Source organism: Branchiostoma lanceolatum, chromosome 1, assembly GCF_035083965.1.
Source record: "Branchiostoma lanceolatum isolate klBraLanc5 chromosome 1, klBraLanc5.hap2, whole genome shotgun sequence".
NCBI classification, from domain to species: domain Eukaryota; kingdom Metazoa; phylum Chordata; class Leptocardii; order Amphioxiformes; family Branchiostomatidae; genus Branchiostoma; species Branchiostoma lanceolatum.
The window spans coordinates 34,361,286-34,386,694 of record NC_089722.1 but is presented as its reverse complement, the minus strand read 5'-3'; the positions used below and the strand labels follow the sequence as shown (position 1 = coordinate 34,386,694).

The following is a 25,409-nucleotide window of genomic DNA, read 5'->3' as shown; positions in this document are numbered from 1 at the left end:
AATGTAAATAAGGATTGAAGTCTGCTATATTATGGCTTTCTTTTGACCGGAAAATTTTGACTGTGTGCACTTCTCACGTCATGTGAGAAGGGCTATATCTAGCGCATCCCAGCTCATGTTTTGACGGGAAATAGGCTACTACGCACTTTGCGCGCGGCCCGACGTACGTCTTGCATGCGACCCGACTTACAAAATCATTACGAAAAAACAACACCGCTTACATCAACAATACTCCGCCTACTTATTGGGAAATATCTTCGCCATCTCTGTATTCAGTTTCCTTTTCATAGACGGTACCAATCACATGTTAGAGCGTTACAAAGCCGTGCGTTGAATCGCCGTCCGCCACCATCGCGGCCCAAAAAAATGGCGGGAAAACAACGTCGCCAGACGGCAGCGATGTTAACGTTGTTTTCTTTGATCGGTTTTCTTCTCAACAAACACTTAAAGACCCATTTTTTTTGTGTTTCATGAAGTTACATTTCTTATGTGTATGATAGTTGTATATCTGCTTGGCACAGGTCGTATATTTAGGTGCCGGGCCTTCTAGCTATGCAGTGACCCTCTACTCAGCGTTGCCATCATTATTGTCAATATACTATTCTTGACAAAACAAGAAATGAATATGTATACATATGTTTTGAATGCAAATAACAATTATGTGCATGAACTTGGTTTATTTACCTTCCTTATGAGCATAGTCAGTGGACACAAACACGGCGTACTTATGCATAATAAGATCACTAAAAAAATCCGTCACATGTTAGGGCGCGTCATAAGTTAGGGCAACCCCCGTTATAGTTCATAGACAAGGACTTAAAAATAATACCCTTGGTCCATCGAACGCTTCAGCGGATGACTCGTGGCATTCCAGAATACCGTACCATCGTTTTATCGAACAACCGTCTCCATGGCGACACTTCCATTGTTTAGACGTAGTGTGTTGTAGAACAGGTCATCCATCCTGACTGTTACAGTGTTGCCCCCAAAACAATCTGCGCAGTCAGTCAGTAAAAGAAGAGGTGTGATCTTGTTTTGGGAGAGCTTGACTTTCAGCCATACGCTGGATTCCAAATCTGCGACAACTTAGCATCACCATGTCAGACATCGGGGATACAGTTCTGTTCTATATCAGTGATGAGGATCACTACAGTCCAAAGGCAGAAGCACAAGGTGAGATAAATACTAGTAGTAGATAAGAAGTTTTCACTTCAGTTTAGATAGATAGTTCATGCCATTGGACAGTTACTCTCGCCTTGACTCGCGACCACTGAGAGATCTCCTTTTTGGGTGAACTTAATTCGTGTAATATATCATTTCAAGGGGAGGGGACTTAAGAAACATAAAGACTGCCAAATTCATCGTTAGAGGATTAGTTCATCACATAGCCAGGATTGTGGAGGGGGTGAGGTTCGGATTGGATAGTTTGTTATGTTCATGTTGATCAAAGCAGCGCATTGTCAAAGTACACAATCGAAATTCGAAAAACAACGACACAACTGTACCAGTATTTGAAAGAGAGAACACACTTGTACACCATCATATATATATATAGGATTTTATCTGTCTCTAGTAATCAAATGTATCCTATTCATTCTGCTTTGTGTTTGTCGTAGATTCTGATAATGAAGACAGTGGGACCCAGACGTTGTACAGGGTGAACGACATATAGAAGAAGGGTTGCGGCAGTTCGAGAGAGAACGCCATGGTGAGGTTACAGACCAACCAAAGTTTCCAACCAAAGGTGTGGAACCGATCTCCATCCCAGAAATGGTGACAAAAGATGCACTTGTCGACGAGAAGTTAGAAGCGCCGCCTAACGACACAGATCGTCTGTACACCGTCGAAGACATCCTAGAGGCTCTGGAGACTGAAGACGGACACTTGTCATTGAAAGAAAAACAAGAGAAGAAGATCAGTCTTAGAAGGGAGGAGTCTAAGAAAACCGTCAAGGCGATGAGAGACGGGTGCAGGAAACGCATGAAGGAAGAGGAGCGTCGCATTCGGAAGCAGACGTGGAGGAAATATAGTCTAGATTCCCTGAATAGCGGCAAGATGTCCGCTGCACTTTCAGGAGAGAAACAAGGACTTGTGGACAAGCAAGGCGACAAGGAGAAGTTATCTGACAGGCTTCCACAGCTCGACAGAGATAAGCAGGAACAGATGACTGAGTCTGACGACAAGAAGGTTAACCCCGTATCGGATGCTGAAAAGAAGATGGTTAACAAAGCAGCAGCATCACCAGTTCATGATAATATGGGTGACGTGTCGGAGTCTCTGATCAACGCAACGCACTCTATCGTGGACGACAGACGCAGATATGTACGACAAGCTCACAGCGAGTACCCAGAGAAGAAAGGTAAACATGAACATGGCAATGGCATCAGACCATCGACGCCACTTTGCAAGCTCGCGGGCACATCATCGGAAAGTTCCGATGTTAGATTGACCACAGATGGAGTACCCTCCAACGACGGAAGAGTGATGGATTCAGACTCACAAGATCGTTTGAGCTCGGAAGATAGTGACAAATCTGGACATGAGCAAAACATTGGCAAAGCAAACTCGAATGCTAGAAGCAAGGTTCGACGGCTTTTCGACGGTTTTAGAAGGGTTTGCAGGCTGCTTTTCTGTATCGCTGACACTAGCGGTTCAGAGGAATGATATTTCTTCGTGACAATCTTTAATCCATCAACAATGTTGAATTGAATGTGTAGTGAAGTTATGGTTGAGAAAGTTGAATTCAATTTGCACAGAATTAAAAGTTAACAAAGTTAAATTGAATGTGTACTGGGTTAAAAGTTTAGAAAATTGTATTCAATGGGCACTAAGTTAAAAGTATCTCTGCATGATCCCGACAAGCCATTAAAGCTCTGCGAGGTTTCCAGGATCGCACGTCGTTTGATGATTCACAAATGTGATGATGAATTAATGTATTTGCCATTCATGTCGACAAATACTGTCAGTATCTAACCCAAGATGGTTTGTTTTTGAATAAAATGTGTTTTCTTCAGATGGTGCGTGGAGTCTTTCCATTGTGTCTAGACCGGCACTCAATTTAACTGTGAATATTACAAAAATATACCAATCCTTTTCCTCTCAATGTCTCAGTTCATATGTCTTGAAGCGCCATTGTGAAAAGCACTGCCCACATGTTGACCCAAAAATCCCAGCTTGTCAGTCTGTCCATATGGTGTCCTCGTATATAGGTGTTCGTATATTCATCACGATCCATTTGATTTCTCTCGAGTCATGCCACCAACAAACAAACCGGCAAACACAAAATGTCCACTGCAGCACCAAAGGAACCTTTCAGAAAACCCATCTTCGAACTTGACCTTCGTCTCCCCAACAGAAACGTACCTGCCAAAAATCACTAACATCCGTCCATGGCATCAAGAGTTATATCGCCAACACCATCACTCCACAAATCCCGACCAAAAATAACCCTTCTGCTTACGGCGAAGGAAATAAAATGGAATGGCCTTTCGCGGTGGTTTTAAAGTTTACGGCAATAAGCTCACCGCGAAAACCACGAACATAAAACCACCGCGAACATTTCTGCATTTACAGCATTAATTGCACAGCCATGTTCATTACATGTTATGGTATTGATCATTTGGTGGCAAAAAAAGCTTTTGATGTAAGGGAGACGTGGTGTAGCATTGAGCCCCATAGCAGCTTGCTATGGAACTTCAAGGGCGTTTTTGTTAAATATTGCAAGGAAGATGAATAAACAAAGGAAAGAAGAATTTTCATGACAGGAATTGTATCATTTCAATGTTTTTCATAATAGGACTTTAGTACATGTAATACATGTAATGTATGGTAGGTGGAACTTTATCAGAAGCTAATCATGCAGATAAGAGCCTAATTTGCATACTCTATGTGAAAATGCCATAATTCGTTATTGATAAATGGCGGCAGTTACATACTTATAAGATTTGCAAGTTAGTATATCATTATGCATAGATCATGTAAATGTGTAATTCATTTGCATAATTCATGATAAGACGAAAACGCGGAATTTCGCAAAAGGAAATGACAGCATTCAATATACGCAATATATGTAATATTGGTAGAGAAGATCATAATTTAGAATAGATCATGCTAATAACAATTTATTTTCATAATAAATTTGACGAGATGAAACGATAAATCCACAAAGGCTCTATAGATATTTCATGGAGGCATGAGGTTTTCTTGTTCTTACGAATAGTTCTCTGTTATCTCTCTGCCTTTTTCGTGAACTTTAGTAGTCTAAGTTTGTCCTCCAGCGGATAGTCCCACTCTATACTGGCCAGTAGCTGTTTGCACGCCGGGATCTCTGCTATCACGATGTCTTCCCGCTCCAGCCCGACCTGCTCGGAGTGCCGGTCTACCTGTCCATCTAACCAGCCTCCTCTAGTGTCGTATGCCAACAGAAAAGTGGAACAGTCCTGAAAAAAATTAAACTTGAACGTAAATTCGTATGAATGTTCATATGTGACGGTTATCGACGTAGTAAACATATTTACACGCTATTTCCGTATACAAATTAAATCGCTTACCAGCCAGCTTTCGATCAGTTCTCTGGTCCTCAAAGTAAAAAGACCCGTTCAGGTCACGTGACATACCGTCATTTCAGCTTGAAAATGATCGGAGGAATTTTCGAAAGCTTGTTGGTAAGCGCTTTACTTTCTGTATGGAAATAGCGTGCAAGATTGTTTACTTTGTACATGGATGTTTGAATCTATCAATAACAAAAACCTTGGCAGATACTCTTAAAGACGTCGTTATAAAAAGCAGGATCAAACGTGGAAAATAAGTTGTTGCTGACGCCTCGTCAGTGATTGGTCAACGTCATTCCAGCATGATTGACATCCTATAGTTCAGTAAATATATATTTTTGCTGTGCTGGAACTTAGTATAGCTGTTTAAACCACGGTGACTTGATACTGGATGGCGTCCTCCTGACATTATCTTAGTTTAGAATATCCCCCATTTTCGCCCATGTTTCCTTTAAATGGTAATAATGCATTTACATTGATCAAATGGTATAACTTCTTTTTGTTTTTGAATTGCCCAAAATCATTGCGGCAACTTTGTAAAGTTTCGCCAATATTCCCTTACGGTCAAACTGACGTGCGAAACTCGAGTGAAATACATGACCTTTACAAAGTGGCCGCGCCTGGAATGTTACATTGTCAGTTTAGACTCTAAATCAGGTACATGGTAACTACTGGAAATCGCAGTGTTGTCATTGACTTCAAAAAGCCAACCAAATGTAATGTTAGAATTGATTATTCAAAAAGAGATTTGCAGTTATTGCGCCTATTTGCCAATCAAAATTCGCCATATTTTGCGGCACATTTGCGCCGGATTTCTACGGTTTACCCGAGTGCCTCGCAAACTGGCACAGTCGAGTGAGATATCCACTTTACTATTACAAATGAAAGGGCCAGCTTCGTGGTACTCACATTCAGTGCGAGAAGAGCCTGAACAGTTCGGAACAGCCTAGGGATGGCGTCTTCATTATACACGATGTCCGAGCCAAGGATGAGGTCAAACTGTCCGTGCTGCTTCCGGAACTCCTCAACGTTCTCACCCCAGGTCAGGTGCGCACAGCGTGGGCTGTCTGCGAAGGGTGGGCATCAGTAAACAAGCTGCCATGAGGAACAGTCCTGAGCTCAAGACATTCAAGTGCTAATTTCACAATGACGTTGTGAAAGTGTAAATTCACTGCATTGCCTTGAAATTGTCCTGCTATGTGTATGTACAAGAGGTTTGAAGTCAGATATTTTTTGAAAGATCATCGATGATATTTTCGGGGCATCATGTGCCCTAAAGAGGGTATCTCACTGGCCTGCGCCAGATTACGCCAAGTGGCGAATGGTGTTCTCAAAGTATGTGGAAAGGCAGTCGCATTCCGGCACAATCTGCGCCAATTTGTCGCCTGAAATTGCGAATTTTGAAAATTGGCAAGATGGCGCAAATAGGCGTAAAAGGGCGCAAATCTTCGCAATCTCTTTTGATCAATTATAATAATTGCACGGTTAATTCCATGAAAATACTAGGGTTTACAATGAAGTTGCCTTGTACCTGATTTAAGGCAGAAACGGTGAAAGTGACATTCCGGGAGCGGTCATTTTGTTTGAAGAGGTCACATAGTTTACCCAAGGAGTGGTTTACCTTGCGTCGCACGTCAGTATAATCGCCAGGGAAATTTGACGAAAAGTTGCAAAGTTGGCGCAATTTTCTAGCGCAATTGTGGCGCAGTCCTGTGAGACACCCACTTAACAATCCTGACCTGATTGGGATGGAAAGTTGGCAGCAATGTTCATCCGTGTGATCTGCAACACTCTCTCCTCGTGATCAGTCAGAATGACCTTCCCTCTGGTGTCAGCAGCTAACTGAGCCGCCGTCAAACCCACCAGACCGGGTCCTGAGCCCAGCTCAAGAACGCCACTAGCGGATTTTACTGTCTTTGCAATCAAAGTTAGGTACAGAGCCAGGACCTGTAAGGGGAGAAGGGGTGTTAAAGATAATAGAGCTATCGGTTGTTTGAATAGCCAGCTTGAATCAATAGTCATTGACGTCATCTTGGTGTCCTTAATTTGCATGTCAATTGATCATTACTCTGCGTTTTTGTGTTCATTACTATGATAGCTTTACATGTATTTTTCTGTTATTCTCGACTCTATACAATAGACGTTTTGAGAGAGTGACAGAAAACGCTATCTCCAAGCAGATCTACATGGTGCACCGAAAATCGTATATGCTTGCCAGATTAGCTCCAGTCAGCCATAAGCTCCAGCTGACTGGAGCTTTAATATCTGGCTGACTGGAGCTAATCTGGCAAGCATATCCGATTTTTGGCACCGTGTAGATATGCTTGGAGATTAAGAAAACGCATGGACTATACACGATTCACTGAAATGCAAGTTACTGCATCCACGTCCATGTTGGTGTCCATATGACGTCACGTGAAAACATTGCAACCTGGGCCTATAGGGTCATGTACAATAACCAAAATATTGTAAGCACTGCACCATTGGCTTCAGCGTTCCAGTTGAAACATATAATTAATATTCCTTGAAAAAGAATCATGGTGACATCCATTCCGGCATCTTTCCCTATATTTCAAATTTCATACATTCGTATCCGTATGACCTTGAAGCTACTGTTCAAACGCTACATCTCACCAAGGACTCACTGGGCTACACCTAATTGCGCCGAATTGCGAAAGCCATTCACAAACTGACAAAGTGAGGCCAAGTTGTCGCCTGAAATTGGCAAAATGGCGCAATCTCATTTTGGTGAATTTGATCATGGTACATATATTAGTTTTTAATTCAGTGGCAACACTGCGATAAAGTTATCTTGTATTTGATTTGGAGCAGAAACTGAGAATGTGACATTACAGGCGTAGCGGAAAGTTTGTTCCACTCAGGGATTGTCAGTCTGACCGCAAGGGAAAATTGAGTGAGATAGATAGCCGCATAATATTTCAAATTTCATACATACGCTACGTAGTCCTAGATCCTAACACACCGGATTACTTACTTTAGCAGATGGCCATAGACTCTGTCCGGTTAGAAAGGTGCCAGAGAATCCACCTGTGTTTCAATGGGAACAATTATGATTTGAAAGGTTTACTTTTCTCGCGAGTTTGTAACAATTACAGATATACCATGGGAGCCCAGACTAGGACCGGGCCGCTTGCGACTCCCTTCGGCGGCTCAAGACAGTCAGCCCGCCCGATCTTAATCAACGCTCCGGGGAGTTGTAGCCCGGGGAGTAGACCGCGCTCCTTTCGCCAGTCAACTCTCCGGCTAGAAATCTCCATGTGCGCTAATTTAATACGGTATCGGTGGGCTTGGAGCTCTTGGCCGCCGAAAGAACTGGCTAGAAGGAACCGACTAGAAGGCTAGAAGGAACCGGCTAGAAAGAACCGGCTAATTATATATATTATATAAAAGGCCGTGCCTTAGGTAATCACAGGGTATAATAGATCTCTGCTATTTGCGATCAATTTAGGACCTTACTGCAAAATACAATATTCCAATCGTGATGATATGGTAGATATACACATACACAGTACACTTACTATCGAACTTGGGTGCTTTATATATATGTAGATCCTTTCCGGCCACGTGGAACGTTTCTTTCGTCAGTTCCGGGCTGCTCGTCGAGTAGAAACAAAAACAAGGTACAGCAAGATTCATGTAACATTAGGTAGTATTGAGCTTGCAAGGATATCATATTGTTAATCCCAGCACAAAACGTTCGGAAACTTGGATGTGTTATTATGTTACATATTGTACAGACTTTTAGACTGACTCAGACAGTGTTGCGGAAAATCATCTACCATTACAAAGCTTGTCTATTACCAGCAGTTATCATTAATTGTTTATTACTTCGGAAAAAGAGATCGAACCCAATAAGTTAGAATTTAGTGTCAGTAGTTAAACTAGAGTTGTGGAATACTATATTGTTCACTATCTGCCCGTTCTTTTTATTTTATCAAGTGTATTTGTAATTAGCCTACGGGCAAGAAATTGCAATAAAAATGTGTAATTACACTTTGAGATGAGACCAAATCTATCATAATCCTACATTCATAGGTCGAACATCAGAGCTGACTATGCGAGTGGGTCACAAAACAAACATGTCAACATGTCCTGCGTAAATGCGTATACTGTGTTAGTGTTAAATAATGGGAATCTTATCCTTGTGACATGTGTAAGTTAGAGAAGATTATCACTCACATTTTCTAACTGGGAATATGATTTTCATAATCAATCAGAAAATGTTCAGATAGCATTCTTATAAAGGATAGGACGTTAAAACTTACAATGTGTACTTTGGGTAGTTTCTCTGATTGTATTTGTCTTTCCGACCTATTTTTGTATGCATATCCCAAAAAATACATATATGAATTGTGATTATATTTGATATTTGTGTAGGTCTACATGTAAGTTACATGTTGTATTACAATGCAATACCACTCAACCAACTCAGAACATTTGAAGGAGGTCTGATATTTCTAAATCTAGTTTCTGGCGCTTAGTTAACGGTACCTTCCATGTTGCTCCCAGTTGGAATCATCTTCGTCCATGTCTCTGTTCTGTTCCTGGACCACAAGTGAATTCACTAGGACATTTTCTGTTAGACTTACCACCAGAGCGGGCTATATCTGTAGGCCACCGTAGATGTGGTGACTATAACAAAGACAGCGTCCTGACGGTTGATACTGGCAGAGTTCTAAAAGGATTATGCCAACGTGAAATGCCCGCTACACTAAGGATATCGACGGACTACACTGACTACGTGATGTTTTTGACACAGAAAGCTGTTCCACATACGGTTGGTTGTATACGTGACCGAGTAACGCGTCCGGTCAGAGGCGGTCGGCTATTTTCAGAACTGGGCGCGGAAATATATAGCACCAGCATTCTCATGATTCCCGTGATGCCTTGTCCAGGGTTACCCATCTCATGGTACTGTGTTGTAACGTTAGCCTCCTTTAGGAGAAGGGCTGATTTTGGGGGCTATGTGCTATATGTACCTCCATGAAAAATTGAGGTTTTTGTTGCCCCCTCGACTACTAGCTATGGGCGTGACTGAGTTAGTGAATGAGTGTGCTGTTTTGTGTTTGTCCGTTTGTGTTTCTAGATATTTGTGATCAGCATAACTTAGGCAGGTATGTATGGATTGTGATGATATTTGATATGCGAGCATGCCGTAGGTCAAGATCGTTTTTGGGCCTCCTGGTGACATTCCTTGGTACTGCAGTAGAACGGGTTTGTATCTTTTATCATGGACATGCTGTGGTGTTGATGGTTTAAGTGGCAGATAGATTATTTATGCCAGAAAGAAGTGATGGATGTATTGTCCCCCTAGCAGCCTACTCTGGAAAAACAGGAGCATTTTGTTCATTCTTTCAAAGAGGATAACTGAACATAATATTCAGCATATCAGGTACACAGCTACATACAAAGTATCCGAATGAGGACTTTATTAGTACAATCAACGAGGAAATTCTATAAGTCCAGTTATTTTCTAAATAATAGGACTTCATTACGTCTAACATATGTAATTTAGGGCAGGTGAAACATTCCCAGACACCGATTTTGCAAGTACGGACCTAATTTGAAAAATTAAGGCAACAGTGCTAGTATTCATTTAATTGGGCAATAATAGCTTTCAAAACGCACCTACGAGCACACAGTGATGAAAATTGATGTCGACGCTTTCTTGATTTTGTATACAAGTATATGTTGAGAGACCACAGATATCAATTGTATATGGTCACTTACTAACAACTAAACAACTAAATCATGATGGTTTATATTTTGTATTCTTAATGTTATGCTTAGTACATGAAAATGTTAGTGGAAAAGGAGAAACAGTTAAGATCCATGTGGGAGGAGACCAGTCTTTGTGAGTGTGCTCTTTATGTTTTCATGAATATAAGAATATAATCCTTTAGAAAATATCAACAGGATCATTTCTATGACTTTATTTATTGCACTGCGTGGGTAGTTCTTGAGGTCCCCAAACAACATGGCAATCTTGGGCCATCTGGTAGTATATCCAGGCACTGCAGCATTACCGGCAGATATCCCATTCCTAAAAGTAGAGTGGCATAGTCCAACGACAGCTTGTCTGTCCGGCGAAGTCAATTTGGGACACCCGGGTGGCTTGGGACTTCAAGTTGAGCTTCAACTGCTATAGTGCATTATAAGAAGGCTAGGGATATATATGGCAATAAGAACTTCACAAGTCATTTCTATCAACGAAGAAATTAAAGTTTGCCTGTTTTTCCGCTACAATTGATCCCAAAAAAAAAAGTCAGCATTCACGTATATGAAGCTATATGCCCCGCCTATCGTTTTCCATATATAGTAAGAAAGACTTCAAAGCCTGGGAAGACTCGAAAGCCCATGCCATCGGGTGTTTATTCCCTCCCTTTTCGGTCAGTTTGCTCATACATGTCATCAAAGATGTAAAATAACAGTCTTAGAAACTGGGAAAATCGCGAATTGCAGAACCACCAACAGGTGAATTGGTGAGTCTAAAAAGTGCGGTGTTCAGCACCAAGGACAGATATGTATTCAACACCAAAGAAAAGTCCCGCTGTGTATACCATAAAGCCACCATGTTCATGGATCATAAACGTCCCCTAGCAATCCTCACTAGAACTGCACTCATCTGGTCAAGAGACAAGGTAATCGTCTCCAAGCAAAGATGCCCCATTCTCATGGATCAAAAGCGTCCCCTGGCAATACCTACTAGAACTGCCATCAGTTTCCTGTTAAGAACCATTTTGCTGTATGTTTGTGTGCTTTAAACCTACATTAGGTCATGTTGATTTGATTATATGGATAACATCTGCGCGTGCATCGATTTTCGTCCGTTTCCAACTACTGTAAATCGTACAAAGCACCTGCAAAATAGCATATGAATATATCCTGTGAATTGCAAAAAGACGTGTAGGAAACGGATAGCAATGTCGAGGTATGCCAAAGGAAACCCCAAAGTCAAAGAAGAAAATGTGAAAGAAAAAAGAAGACTCTATTACTCGGCAGACCATACTCTGCGTGTTAAGTCATTTGTTCAACCTTCCTGACCACTTAGATTTCATAATGAAGGCAATTTTTTTTCCAAACTTCTTTTTATTCACACGCTCGCATGAGTTTTTGGGTTCCCAGAGGATGTCATCCGAATAATCAAATCAACATGGCATTAGGCGCGCATATGGGTGCGCTTACGTGTGAGTGAGTTCGTGTGAGTGAGTATGTGTCAGTGAGTTCGTGTGAGTGAGTTCGTGTGAGTGAGTGCGTGTGAGTGAGTGCGTGTGAGTGAGTGCGTGTGTGAATGAGTTCGCTCGTGTGAGTGCGTGTGAGTGAATGCGTGTGAGTGAGTGTGTGTGTGTGTGTGTGTGAGTGAGTTCGCTCGTGTGAGTGAGTGCGTGTGAGTGAGTGCGTGCGTGTGTATCTGTCTGACCAGGTGGGTTCATGAACTTACCTGTTGTAGTGTTCTACACCAAGGATAGGCGTGTTTGTGTGTGCTGCATCCTCACGGATCAGAAGCGTCATATAGCAATCCTTACTTCACTTGATATATTTCTATCTTATGCTATGTTATATCTTAGCATTCTGATCTTTAAAAAAAATTCAAAACCGACTGCAGTGTACCTCTTGTAAAAAGAACGTAACACGACTTAGCACGACCCCTACCAGGTGTAACCGGGCCCCTTGGTTATAGTAACAGAGCATTGTTTGTTTGTTTCGCATAGCCTATAAATCGCATTTAGGCGTAACACACGAGACTTGTACAGTTAGTTCAAGCTGCGTAAGACAGGACTGTTAAGTTTGATCCACTATGAGTGATACCATGGTCACAGCACGTACATTTTAAGATTTATGTATGGATGACATCTGCTCCCATATTGCTTTATATTTTTATTAGTTTTTACTTCATATAGAAAAAAATATATTTGTCGTCTGCAGAAGATGTCATCTATACATTTTTCTTGCCGAGGCCTAAGATAAATCAAACCTAAACAGTAACGGGATCTTGATAAAGGTTAGAATAACGCTTTCTTTGATAACAGCCAAGACTGACCCTGAAGCGTTAATTCATGGTACTAAAGCGCAGACTAGTTATTCGTGGCGGTACTTCAGACTTGGAATTGTCGAAAGTTTCATGGTTGCAGTACTGTCACGGATCGCCAGTCGGCACTTCAGTACCATGTTTAAACGCTTGAGAGGGACGGAACTCTACTCTTTTCAATAAATGCGGTGGATTTTTTTACATTCTCCAAGTGTGGCTCTCTTCAAACACGGGACATCCAAGACGATGACCTTAACAAAAGCTAGGTACTCATTTTCACCTTACTCGAGTGAGGTAATAGGTGTTAAGTGCCTTTCCCAAGCGCACAACATTGAGGCCTGCTATGGATTCGAACCCTGAACTTAAGATTTCAAATCAGCAGTCCTAACCACAAGACCACCTCGCCACTGTATCCCCTGAATTGTTTTATTGTTGCAATGACAAATATCGGAACAATAATTTTCCACCAAGAAAATTAATTTCAATTCCAACCGTGATCACGTCTAAAATTGTGAGCAACATAAGGTATTTTATATGTGCTATATCGGAGCATCCGCTTGGTTGTTGCTGAACCGTTTTTAAAGCAGAAAGCAACACAAATAAGAGATGTTACTTGTAGCATTCAACAAATGCCCTCAATAATGCCTTTTTAAAAGCAATGAATATAGGCTACACAGCGAATAAAGTTTACTTACATTTATATACCTCTACTATTGGGCCTATAGATATGTGGATATATATAGATAATTCTAATTACCTGACCTTTTCTTCGATTCAATATTAGCCTAGGATTAAGTTTGGGTAGTTAATAGAGATAAAGTATACTACATATACTCATTAAGTACATGCTTACACATTCAGAATCACGTATTGTCAACTTTATGGACACAGAAGTGATTGACTAGATGTTCTTTTACATATTCTTGGTAGGCTCCTTACACTAACTTCTGCCAAGTTGACATTTTGCCGACTACATGCGTCAAAAGCGCCGCTTAGTAGAATTGGTTGGCATTGCAGACAGCTTCTGGGTTCAGGTCCATCTGGATATCCTTGAGAAGATCGACCATGAAGTCGATTACCAATTCAGTGCACTGTGGACGGAGGATATGCAAGTTAGTGTTATGAATGATAAAACTTTTACCAACCAAACAAAAACACCTCAGTAGCCCTTTCTCTTGGTATGTACACTGAGGTTCAGGTAGTATACACGTTCCCTTGTTTACATTTTCCAGATATTGATGTCTTTTCGGAGCAATCTGAAACAGTCAGTAAAAGTAACCACGGCATCTGATACCTCATTGAATGAGTTTTTGTCTTACTTCATTTCTTGCTCAGGTTAATCCCCTGAGCTGCCTTAAAGGCAACCAAAACAATATTAGGGCAAAAAATGGAAATGAAATAAAATGCTGAAATCTTTTTGGAAGTAACATTTGCTAACACTGTTTAGCACATTTGCGCAATAACTTCATACTTTTAGCATTTTAAACCTGCACAAAAACTTGCCGTGGAATGATCCCCTTAGTTTCGCGAGCCTACAAAAGCTCCGGCGACGATTTTCAGTTCTCACATCACAACGACGTCATAGTTTTGCATCATGGACGTCGCTATACATTGTGATAGTGCTGTTTGAATTAATCATGGATAGAAATGTCTAAATAAATTGACTTTAAAAATCCGATTTTCGGGCCCTAATATTGCTTGAGTTTCCTTTAAGTGCCTATGGTTAAAACACTGCAAGAGGCGCCCGGGGAAAACTCTGGACTCGGGTTGATTCTATTTCTTGTCACCTTTCTGGCAGCTATGACCAGAACTTCCTGTAAGTTTCCTAGCATCCGAATGTCAATTGCGAAAGTGCGGACGCACACCGCTGTCACAAACAAACACACCAAAATACGACAAACCGACATTTCCCGTGTTTAGTTACGCTGTTAGCCTTCTCCAAAGATTTTCTAATGAGATTAGAAAGGTTATAATGGCCGAGTAGCGTTGTGCTTCTTCAAAATCCTTAAAAAATTCCTTCTTTTCCTTGAAATCGAGGCCCAATCAGGAGACATTTCGAGTTAAAAGTAACAGGTGGGGTCAAAGATTTCCCATTTTTGTCAACATTCAGTCAGTCAGTTCGCCAGTCTAGTTGGCGTGAGGACAGATGTGAGTGGTTGGATCCTGTGGATGGATACAGGAGAAAACTGGGGTCAAAGGTAGGGGTTGTTTACTAGAGCTAGCTGGAGTTTGCCTGGTCGACCCCTGCTTTCTTTGCATGGTTATTTAGAATACCCGTGTGAATTTCTGGTAGATTCGGGTGAGTATATTCGGGGTCTTGTTTCAGTGCTTCTCATGCTACGGGTTCCAATGAACATATGTACTTCAGGTTTGCTATGTTAGTTTAGCAATTACGGGGTCTTTTTATGAATATGAATTGGTATTGAATTTTCTTTTATTTGGGCTGAATGTGTGATAGTTGTGTGCCGATTTGTTAAACATAGAGAGAACGCTAACAACCCCCCAAAACACCCCTTCCAATGAAATGGTATGGCTACCCTGCGACGTCACAAAATCAAGATGGCGGCCACCACACATGCCAACGGATCCAACAAAGGTTTTGCTACGCAAACCTGTAATAATGTCTGCCTCTGCACGTGAACACTTACCGAGGACTGGAAGGAAGGCAGGGGGATGTAAGTGCAGAAGCCTGCGGTGGCGCTGGCAATAAACTCCTATGGTGAATGAATAATGAATGAAGACCTTTAATATACACGTTTCATCATAGAAATAGTTTATAAATACATGACCTTGCATAACTTGTCCAGTTTCCACAAGAATTATAATCTTAGCGAATTCCACTTCTTATTTCCACTGTTTGTCATAGATTAGATTAGTTCTTTATATTTGTTAGCTATTAGCAATAGTTCAACTGTCATGTGCGTAAGGTGCCGTACATTGTACCAGTTACAATTGCCGTGCTATAAAGTTCTCCTTCTTCTTCTTCTAATAACCAAAATGTAAGAACATATATTTTTCAAAATCAAATGTTTGTCTTAACTCATTACAAATATAGATTTGTCTCTATATTCCATTGATGTATGAAGTAAGGAAACATTGTATCAGTCTATAAAGTGCAGCTCTCTCTTCGTTGTATAATTTACATTCTAATTCAAAATGGCGTTCATATCCTATTCTATTTCGATTAAAATACAATATCTCAAGTTATGTACAAATTCAAAGCCGGTGACGTTTACCTTTATTGTCAATATTTACTTAATCTTTTTGTGCTTTTTTTGTGTGAGATGAGTATACATTAAATGGTTTTTGGTGGTAGAAAAAACATATTGTCGTCTTCCTGAGGAGTGAGGGGAGACAGTGAAAGTGATCTCGAACCAGTTTAGTTTAATGAAGAGCTAGTCTTCCACTGGTCGTGACAGAGAAGACAGACGTTATGTACAGCATTTACAGGTTCATAGTACGCACGGGAGAAATTCCTCTAGCTCTTTTTCACAATCACAATGAAAAGCGGGCCACGGCTTAACGCCCGTTCTAAGGACTGCAACACTTCCCAGTATAGTAGCGTGCATGTCGGGTGAGGGACACAGCCGGGGTTCGAACTCACGGCTTCTTGGTCCAGAGGCACTGGACTACACACGCTACGCAAATGACATCGGGTGTTTATTCCCTCCCTTTTCGGTCAGTTTGCTCATACACGTCATAAAAGGTCTAAAAAGTGTGGTGTTCAGTACCAAGGACAGATATGTATTCAACACCAAGGAGAAGTCCCATTGTGTATACCATAAAGCCGCCATGTTCATGGATCACCTAGCAATCTTCACTAGAACTGTACTCATCTGGTCAAGAGACGAGGTAATCGTCTCCTAGCAAAGATGTCCCATTCTCATGGATCAAAAGCGCCCCCTGGCTACACCTACTAGAACTGTCACCAGTTTCCTCTTAAGAAGGAGACTTAAACGGTTTGCGAATATTTAAAAGAAATCCAACTTACACGGTGATTCTCCAGCACATACTCGGCGAAGGACACGACGGTGAGGCAAATAGCACCGACCTGGTTTCACGAGAAAGTAATGGACAAAAATATTTAACAGCTTCGATAACAAGAAGTGTATCCGAAAAAAAAGAGAAACACGAGGTATTAAACGGTGTTATCACATAGCCAGATGGCGTCGACCAATCAGAAGCCTCCATTGCCCATGTGTTATGGGGCCATAACACAACCGGGCCATAACACACCACTTATGACGTCATAACACAACCGTTCCATTTTGTAGGGGGGTATCTTTTTTATGAATCTTTTTCTTAACATTGTTTTAAAAAACCTTTATCGTCTTAAAATTAACAAAACCGTCTTAAAATACATTACAAAGGAACAACTTTCAATTAAAGTGAAATCTAAATGGAATGACTAAAAACAATATTTTTCACACCCCCGTAAGTGGAACGACAAATTTCGCCTTGGCCCGCCATTGGAACCCGTTCCGATCGTCATGGACGGAGCTGAGTACCACAGTTTTTCGTCGAAGACTAAGCGTTTAACAACCGGGCGTCAGGAATTGTGAAAATTGAACAGAGATCTACAATTATACCGCCCGATATGAAGTCTACCGTACGTGTCCACAACAATAAGACAAGTTACCGGATTGATTTTAGATGTATAGTACTAAATAAAGAATCTATGTATTGTACAGGAATTTGTCTGTCTTATATGGGTCAGTTTGTACACCTCGGGGCGGGTCATTGACCCTTAATTAACGTACGACTGAGTTCTGCTGGGCCTTCTCAGTGCCGACTCCATTGCCTGAAATCCAAACGAAAATAGGCCATCAACCGAAATAGTGGTGTCATTTCACGTGGGTAGATTTAGACTATAGAAAGTTTATTGCAAGTTCTTGCCCTCAGGCTAATTGCAAGTACATGTAACATGAAAGGACGGACAGACAATGGGTAACAATATAAAGCATGTGACTATTCTAGTCTAAATACTGACACTAAATTCTAACTTATTGGGTTCGACTTCTTTTTCCGAGACAGTGGAAGACGAACGATCCCAATTTTTCTGTAATATGTGGTTTTTGTGATGTTAAGAGGAGAGTAGTTTTCTTTTTGTCTGCAAACGTGGATAAGTTAGGATGGAATTTGTTGACCTCTTTAAACAGCTCTTTTCTTTCGCGATCGTAGACGGGGCAATTTCAAATAAGATGTGCGTTCGTCTTCCACCGCGTTTGACATTAGTATTTACAATTTACTTCCTTCACTCCACCCAGATGTAAAAGTCGGTACCTGATGATTCAGGCTGAGGTAAAGGCGGTGGAAGGAGAGGGATGGGCTCCGCCTTCCAATACCTTTTACCTAAAGCACTAATAGCAGTGATATGGAGTTTTAAAACAATCCCATTATAGCAAGACGCCGGGGAGCTCAGCTGAATGAAATACTTACAACGATTATGAGACAAAAGCAACTAATGACACTCAAAACATATACTCCCTATGTAAAAATGTACATTACATTTGGTGAAGCTTTACCTGTGTGATTGCGAAGGTGACACATGTCCTTGGACTGCATCTTGGTGTAAAGGAAGTTGTTCAGGTCCGACATGGCTGTCTTCACCTCCTGATCGCACTATAATATATTGGGTGGAAAAATTAGATTTGGTAAAAAGTCACTACACGGACAAAAACTAAGTGGTCCATAAAAAGCAGTCAAACAACGACAACAGCACCAACAACAACAAGACTGACTTCTTAAGCTACATATTTTAGAACACGTTTAATTGAATGTTAGATACTTGATAACTTTGGAGATTAAAGCATTATCAAAAGCATATAAGCTTCTGATTAGTACTGAATATCATCATATATTTACTACTTAAAATCATGGTATCAAATACAATTATATGCTTACTACATCCAAGCAAAGATCATGCTATTGAATATCATTATGTGCTTACTATAGATCCAGGCTATGCCCATGGTACTGAATATCACCATTTGTTAACGACATCCAGGCTATATCCCTGGGCACATTGAAAGTATAGCAAAACAACAAAACTAACAAAGCCGTGTGCATCCGATACGTCCTTGTCCTTAGAGTAGACGCCGAGGCAGCCTTTCTTCAGGGTAGAGGAGACGAACTCCTGCAGGGAGTCCTTCATGAGGAAGGTACGGACCATCTCCACTGTAGTCGCGCACTGTGGATAAAGGAATGATGTTAGACCAAGAAGCGGTGGTTGTAGGCCGCCTTGTTTAATGTTGTTGATCACCTTGTAGTGCCTAGTACGTAGCACATACATAGGGCAGCAAGTTTCCTTACTGTTTCAGTCGCAGGGTATATTTTTACAGAAAGGGGTTGCTTTCCCTTCCCCTTGAACATACTTGAGGCACCATCTCGAACACGGAACCCCAATTTTACGTCCCTTTCAAAAGACGGGTGCAGCCCAACCAAGATGTACCCGCCGGCCCATGCTGGAACCAGGGTCTCCCAGTTAGCAGCTAATTGGAACCAGGAGCTCAACTGTGAGACTGATACAGTGGCACCCTCGCCTTGTTTGATACTAAAGAGTATTATAACTTTGCCTCTGTGAAAATAAAACCGTCATAAACTGTTTGGACGCCGCATTAGTGCGTTTGAACCCGTCCCAGTCCGTTTGGTCTGTCCGAAACAGCCGCGGACACATCGTGCGCGTCCGGGCCGTCTGAAGCAACCTTCCCTGGCCGCCTAAAACGTCAGAAATGGCGTCTGACAGGGCCATAAAATACGTAGTCACCCAACGCCGGTAGCCGGGTTCCGCATTTCCTCGTTTCCCACGGGGACAATTAAACGAACTTGAACTTGAGATTATTTTTGTTTACTTTGTTAATCAAACAAGTCAAGAACACAAATTCTAGGTCAGACATCCGAATGGTTGTTGAGATATCGCCAACTTTGCACTTTGGCGCCCAACATAAGGGCAGGTACAGAAATGTTGCGATCCAGATATAACGTTATCTTCTCCTGCGCTTCTACCTCAGATTAATGATCGATCGTTATCATGCAATAGCGTGAATACATTTTAGGTGATTTTAGAGCTGTTTGGAAAGATGGGCACAGTTTATGACTACTATGTTTGCATACAGAGTGTACCTTACCTCTTTCTCTTCAGATCCACTAGACGGAGAATACCCACTCACTGAAAAACAAAAATGAAAGGAATGGCAATATCAAGATAGCATACAGGTCCAGGTGCGGGATCACGTGCTCATCACGTGTTCAGAAGTGTGCGCGAGGCTCCTGATGGCGGCTTGTCAAACTACAGTAGAATCCTCTTATTTGCATATCTGATTTGTCAGTGTATTTCATGCAATAATAAGGAGTAGCCCATTAACCCTAGGGGACAAAATGAGCAGCACTGGGGGGGTGGGGGGGTGGGGGTGAGTGGTTACCAGGATGGCACTTGAAGGAAACACACACACTTCAAGCACTCCAAACTTCTTTATTAGGCTGCACCAAGTAATTTTTATGGGTGACGTCCGCGCGCGCATTGATTTTGGTCTGTTCCCAGAAAAAGAAAAAAAAGAATTTCCGCGTCCTGTAACTATGACCAAATCGTAAGATTAACGTAAAACTCGTCACGCGAAATGCATGAATAAACACATGTGCCGTATAACGGTGGTGCACATGTGCACCACGGTCAAAATACCAGTAGAGTACTAGTAAGTAAAATGGCGTGGAATTCCACAGAGCATGAGGGTTCGGACGCTAAATATGTGAGCATAAAAGTGAAAAAGGACGGCAACGTTGTTGTTGATTGGTACGCTCTCGATGTCGGTCAGGGAGAGCTGACGTTCGCGCAACTGTACGAGAGACTTGTAGCGGCGAGTGAGTTTCAGCCGTACAATTTTAAGCAAGTCTTGTCAAGATCAGCTACAGTGCATTTCTTCTGCAATGACGAGAAGATCGGGAGAGGCATTGAAGTTTACTCCGGCCTGCAGGTGGGGCAGGCAACCAAGTAGTTCGGGTGTTTCATCCGCATGGAGGTCGACAATACAGCTGCCCCAACTGAAGCTCCTAGGCCCAAGTCTGTTTTTGAAGTATGAAAAGTTCCGTTCTTTAGTCTGTTTTGGATCAAGTACTATGTGCAAAAAAAAATAATCTGGGAAGGGGGAGTGTAAGATGAATGCATTCATTTATTCTGCATGGATAATGATCATTTATTCGTTTCTGGTTATTTATACTTGTTGGGGAAATATGTGGGTTTTTTTTTATTTCTATCATTTTTGGTCCATATTTGGCTCTTGAATAATTGCTATTATTCATTAAGATTTCTAAAGCATAGGTAGAAATATAGTAATGCATGCGAAGAGTTAATCACCGACTAATTTTGCCTTTTTAATGTATTACTATGTTTCTGCAGGCCTGCAAAATCAATGGGATATGGAAAGAAACAGGACAGGACAACAACTGCTGTTCAACTTCAGCTGATTTATTCAAATTATTGCTGTTTTCATGATGAATAAAAGAATTGTTAGTTGTTACACTGTGTTCTCTCATTCAATTTGTGTCCTAATATGTGTCGTCGACTATTATTTTTCAAATCTAGGCATCTTGTTTTTTTCGGCCCTTCTTGTTTTTTTTTCGCGCTCTCGCATTAGATCTAGGGTCTCCAAAGGACGTCATCCATAAAAATTACTTGGTGCAGCCTTACTCTTGCCATGTGATCATGTGAGATATACGGCGGAGTTATACAAGTTGCTTAGGAGTGATAGGTCATAAGCAAAGTACCTGATGAAACAGCGGTACAAGTGACTTTTTAAAAGTTGTCGTTAAGTGTGCCTGATGAGAAAAGTTATATGTGCATGCTACATGTATTATCGTGCATATTGAGTATGTAACACTACCCAAACACACTACACCAACATACGGTTATCTAACGTGGCCCCTCCCGCACAAGCGCGTCACAACCCGATCATGTTCCGCTCAGGTTGTTTGGAGTAACAGATTTATCTAGTCAGTTTTCCCACGTTCCCAATCTTTCCTGCTGATGTCGTAACGTTTGAAACACATTCTTCTGTGATTAAGTACTGAAATATTACTTTATGCTGTAACATACAGAAAGTTTTTACCGGGGAATGTGTTCAAATCAGCCGCACTTTGTTGTTTGTTCTTCCAAGAGACCGATGCCCTTGCCATTTAAAAATGATAAAGATACTTAAATCAGAATGTGCTTAATCATCCGACCCTCCCAAGTTAGCATAGATGTGAAATGTTCTGTTTCCGTTTAGCGGAGAGATGCTAATAAATACTTCCAACGTATATAGCCCTTCGGAAATCATCATGTGTAGAATTGTCATCGATTAGAATACCTTTAAGGTCCTTATCCAAGGATAACAGAATCAATCAAAATGACACAGCGATTTTTTCCATCCATGTTAAGACCTTGATAACTTAAGTAAGAGGAAAAATCTGATTTCCAACCTACCAGAGTTTCCAGCAAGCACCAGCATGAATGAGCAGAACAGCACGCCTGGGTATGCCATGTTGTTCTGTAGAGAGTCCTGTAGCCGTACGTACTAACACAGGTTACTGGACAGAAGCAAGGTGGAAGTGTGGCTGTACCGCTTCTTCGTCAAAAGACTGCTAGTAAACACACAGCGATGATTGGCTGGATATCGCATGTGATTCCCTGTGTACTACCATTTTTGGAAATAGAGTGACGACATACTATGTGGGTGTACACTTGTCGACTTGATTATGCATAATTCAAGTAGTAGTGAGGGGCATATTAGTAAAATTCGTATGAATATTTAGGCACAACAGTTGAACAATAGAAAATTTCAAGCTCTTATCAAATGTTTGGTTTCGCATCTTATCGCACAATAACTGAGTAAAACATCATTATTGGTATTGTTGTAGACATGTTTTGCTCCCATGGTCATACATGTATGTTGTGAAAACCACGTGCCGAAAGGAGGTTGCATTGCTCGTAACAGTAAGGAACAGTGTGTAATATTTTGTATCCTCGTTTCAACATAGACATGAATTGTTTGCCAGTCATTGACGATGCCTGTTGAGAAATTGCAGAGTTTCTCAGCTCCTCGTAAAACCCAGCCTGTTGGCGGCGGTACAGTTTGGATAACCAAGTCAACCCTAGCCGAGATTCCCACGGGTCTGAACTGTTCCAACGGACACCAGGCGACACCAGCATTCTGGCAATCGTTTATTCGAGATGCACAACATATTGCAAAGATTTATCAACTTAAGGTCCTGCAAAATTGCACACATCCGAAACGTTGAGTAAACTTATGACCAATTTACGTGCAGGACCAATAAACGTCCGATTTAAGATAAGTACGTTTTGAATAAATCGGACGTTAATTGGTCATGTTACATTAGCTGTGCGCCTCCTCAAACCTACTCTCCAAGCAGAGGAGTGTCCTTGGTCCGGCTGATTTCTAACGTGTTTCATGCGTTTTTGTCGGGCTTTCTCCTTTGTCATGTTTTTGTCTCTATACCCACAGTATTTCTACATACATTCAGGCAGGTGTAGATGGAATTTATTAATTTCTTTCAATATCACTTCAAACGTCTCCTCTGTAAATCTTGTCTCGCTGCTTCTCCTTGTAGGCGATGTATCCAGTAATGGTCACGAGACCAAAGGCCATCACTACTTAGTTTTGAGAGAAAGGACATAGCAATTTATGGACTACTAGAACCGATATCTTCTCATAATCGCAAAATACAACTGTCTTGGGTATGTGTCATTAATGTATACATATGTGTTGGGAGGGGAACAGAGGGAGAAATGTAGCAAGGGGGGGATGAAAGGAAATGTAGGGAGACTGGGGGAGAGATGCAGAGAGAGCCATGTGTGTATCAAAAGTATAATTTTACACCATAACTTCAGATATTCTACTGGGCCATGTCACAAGGTTTTGCGTCTGTGCTGTTTTCTCCCATCAACTGTATGATAATGAGTAATGCCATTAGTTGATATGGAGATATTTCAGTCTCGTGATGTGCCTTAAGCTTTACGTACATTTGGGCCAAATTTCAACTTGTTTCATGCAAAAATGACACTGCAATCATGATAGTAATGGCATTACTTTTTGACTCACCCCCGTAAGCTGAATTAAATCCCTGGCTGAATAAGAATTCCACCCCAAAAGTACCCATATACAAAATTGTCTTTATCTTGGATAATTAATTCAATCTATTAGCTACAAGGCTTCCAGAAATTGAGAGACAAAGGAGTTTCTTTCTGGTATAAGATTTATTTGGAAATTCATGGTAGCAGATTGGTTTTGGTATTATACTTAAGCTCTGCGTTATTTAAAAAGAACTGTTTCATCATAACAGAAGCAAAAATGCTAAGAAGTTAGTGGGCCACAGAGTGAACAAAATGATTAGCTGAAGCATTGCATGGTCTTGTGTGATCAATTCTGGTATTCCACTTGCTTCATTATGCAATCAAAAATATCCTAAAAATGTACTCCTTCATTGCCTGCCAACATTGTCAATTAAAGACACACACACAAAAAAACATTCATCAGATCTAGATAATCAAAGACATGGCAACATTTTGTATCAGCAGGGTACAAAATACCACGTTGCAGTTGCATATTTTGAGTGGTGTGACTTATTTCTGAACCCTGGAGAGAGTTTGTTCCTTCAAATGACAGAAAACAATCCTCATGAAATTTAGCAAGCCTTTCCTGGAAAGTACATACAAATGCAAATTGTATTTCAACATATTGAATAAAAGAATTGAAATTCATTCGGATTAAACCCTCTTTACCTATACCTGAACATTTGTTAAGGTACACAGTCATTTGCGGAAATCAGGGGCATTTTGACGGCGGCCTATTCAGTCTGATAGGCATCCTGGCTTTTGACTTAGGTTGGGCAGTAAGCAACCAGGTTAAAAATAACAACATGAGCATAGTATGTTCAAAACACCAGGTTTCAAAAGCAAAAGTTCCTCTGCAGTACCATAGAAAATTGCTAGGGGGCCCAAAATCCATTCATTTCGAGGTCTTACAACGACCTACCCACCTACCAAATATGAAGACAATCCATCCAGGCATTCTTGACTTATGGCCTTAAATACCTGTGGACACATTCCTGTGCTATTCCAAGAATTCTTGCAAACTGCACACAATATATGTACCATTAGGCTCGCCCCTGAGGTGTCGCCAAAAAGTATTTTGAATCCTAATTATCACATCAGTCAAATAGCAACATACATGTACAAGGCAAAGCCTAAAGGCCATATCTACAAGACATGCCTAGCCAACATAACATTCTATGGTGAAGTTTGATTGGTAAGATACATTAAAGCTTCTTTTGAGGACAACAGTCACATGCACAGCTCAACTGCAAGATCCACTGTCAAATTCTAGCCAAAGAAGCTAAAATCTGACTCACAAAAATAACAATTTGAAACAGAATGTATATGTTCAGAAAGGTTATCTTTTTAGTATCTTATATCCAACGTACAGTTTCAGACAAGCATTAATAAATTTTGGAAACGGTCAGACGTTTCAAGTAGCATCCACTACTTTTCGTCAGTGACTGTGAGCAAGATCAGTTGAACAGCAGGTTTATAACCACGAACTATGAATTGATATGCAAATAAGGAGAAGACAATTTTTTAGATAGTCCAATAGAAAGCGAATTAGACAAGTCAAGACAAGGTTGAAGTAAAAGGGGACAATAGCTCCTATTGTTTTAATATAGGAGCTAAAGCTGGTTTGCCCCCAAGGCTATGTCCCAAGTGCCAGACAGTTCCACCCTTAGCCCTCCTTTCCTGTTGAGGGTTGGGTTGTATATCC

General features: G+C 41.1%; 2 protein-coding genes across 3 annotated transcripts; both read right to left on the bottom strand.

Moving 5' to 3' along the window:
* Positions 1–634: 634 nt before the first annotated feature.
* LOC136420846 (protein N-lysine methyltransferase METTL21A-like) lies at positions 635–9,698 on the bottom strand. 2 transcript variants are annotated; one of them, XM_066407968.1, is made up of 6 exons: positions 9,063–9,698; positions 8,090–8,163; positions 7,546–7,598; positions 6,290–6,497; positions 5,460–5,617; positions 635–4,439 (listed from the first exon to the last, which is right to left on the bottom strand). In XM_066407968.1, exons 1-6 carry the CDS (start codon positions 9,098–9,100, stop codon positions 4,227–4,229), a joined length of 744 nt encoding a protein of 247 aa, XP_066264065.1. In that variant the 5' UTR covers positions 9,101–9,698; the 3' UTR covers positions 635–4,226. The 2 variants fall into 2 exon arrangements, with proteins under 2 accessions (XP_066264065.1, XP_066264060.1); XM_066407963.1 differs by having other exon boundaries at positions 8,090–9,698.
* A 3,310-nt stretch (positions 9,699–13,008) lies between these two features.
* On the bottom strand, positions 13,009–22,349 carry LOC136428190 (uncharacterized). The gene is made up of 8 exons (XM_066417534.1): positions 22,058–22,349; positions 19,728–19,768; positions 18,656–18,790; positions 18,126–18,222; positions 17,361–17,401; positions 16,592–16,651; positions 15,249–15,314; positions 13,009–13,691 (listed from the first exon to the last, which is right to left on the bottom strand). The coding sequence occupies exons 1-8, from the start codon at positions 22,113–22,115 to the stop codon at positions 13,593–13,595; spliced, it is 597 nt and encodes a 198-aa protein (XP_066273631.1). The 5' UTR covers positions 22,116–22,349; the 3' UTR covers positions 13,009–13,592.
* Between the last annotated feature and the right edge of the window lie 3,060 nt (positions 22,350–25,409).

Bases quoted from the DNA above. Each gene is read 5' to 3' on its own strand.
- LOC136420846 (XM_066407963.1), bottom strand. From the start codon at position 8,207: ATGAATCTTGCTGTACCTTGTTTTTGTTTCTACTCGACGAGCAGCCCG. The intron at 6,498-7,545 runs GTAAGTAATCCG...CTCCCCTTACAG, and splicing joins GTCTATGGCCATCTGCTAAA to GTCCTGGCTCTGTACCTAAC. The intron at 5,618-6,289 runs GTCAGGATTGTT...CACCCTTCGCAG, and splicing joins CAACTTTCCATCCCAATCAG to ACAGCCCACGCTGTGCGCAC.
- LOC136428190 (XM_066417534.1), bottom strand. From the start codon at position 22,115: ATGGCATACCCAGGCGTGCTGTTCTGCTCATTCATGCTGGTGCTTGCT. The intron at 19,769-22,057 runs GTAGGTTGGAAA...TTTGTTTTTCAG, and splicing joins GGTGCTTGCTGGAAACTCTG to TGAGTGGGTATTCTCCGTCT. The intron at 17,402-18,125 runs GTAAAGCTTCAC...TTTGGATTTCAG, and splicing joins TCACCTTCGCAATCACACAG to GCAATGGAGTCGGCACTGAG.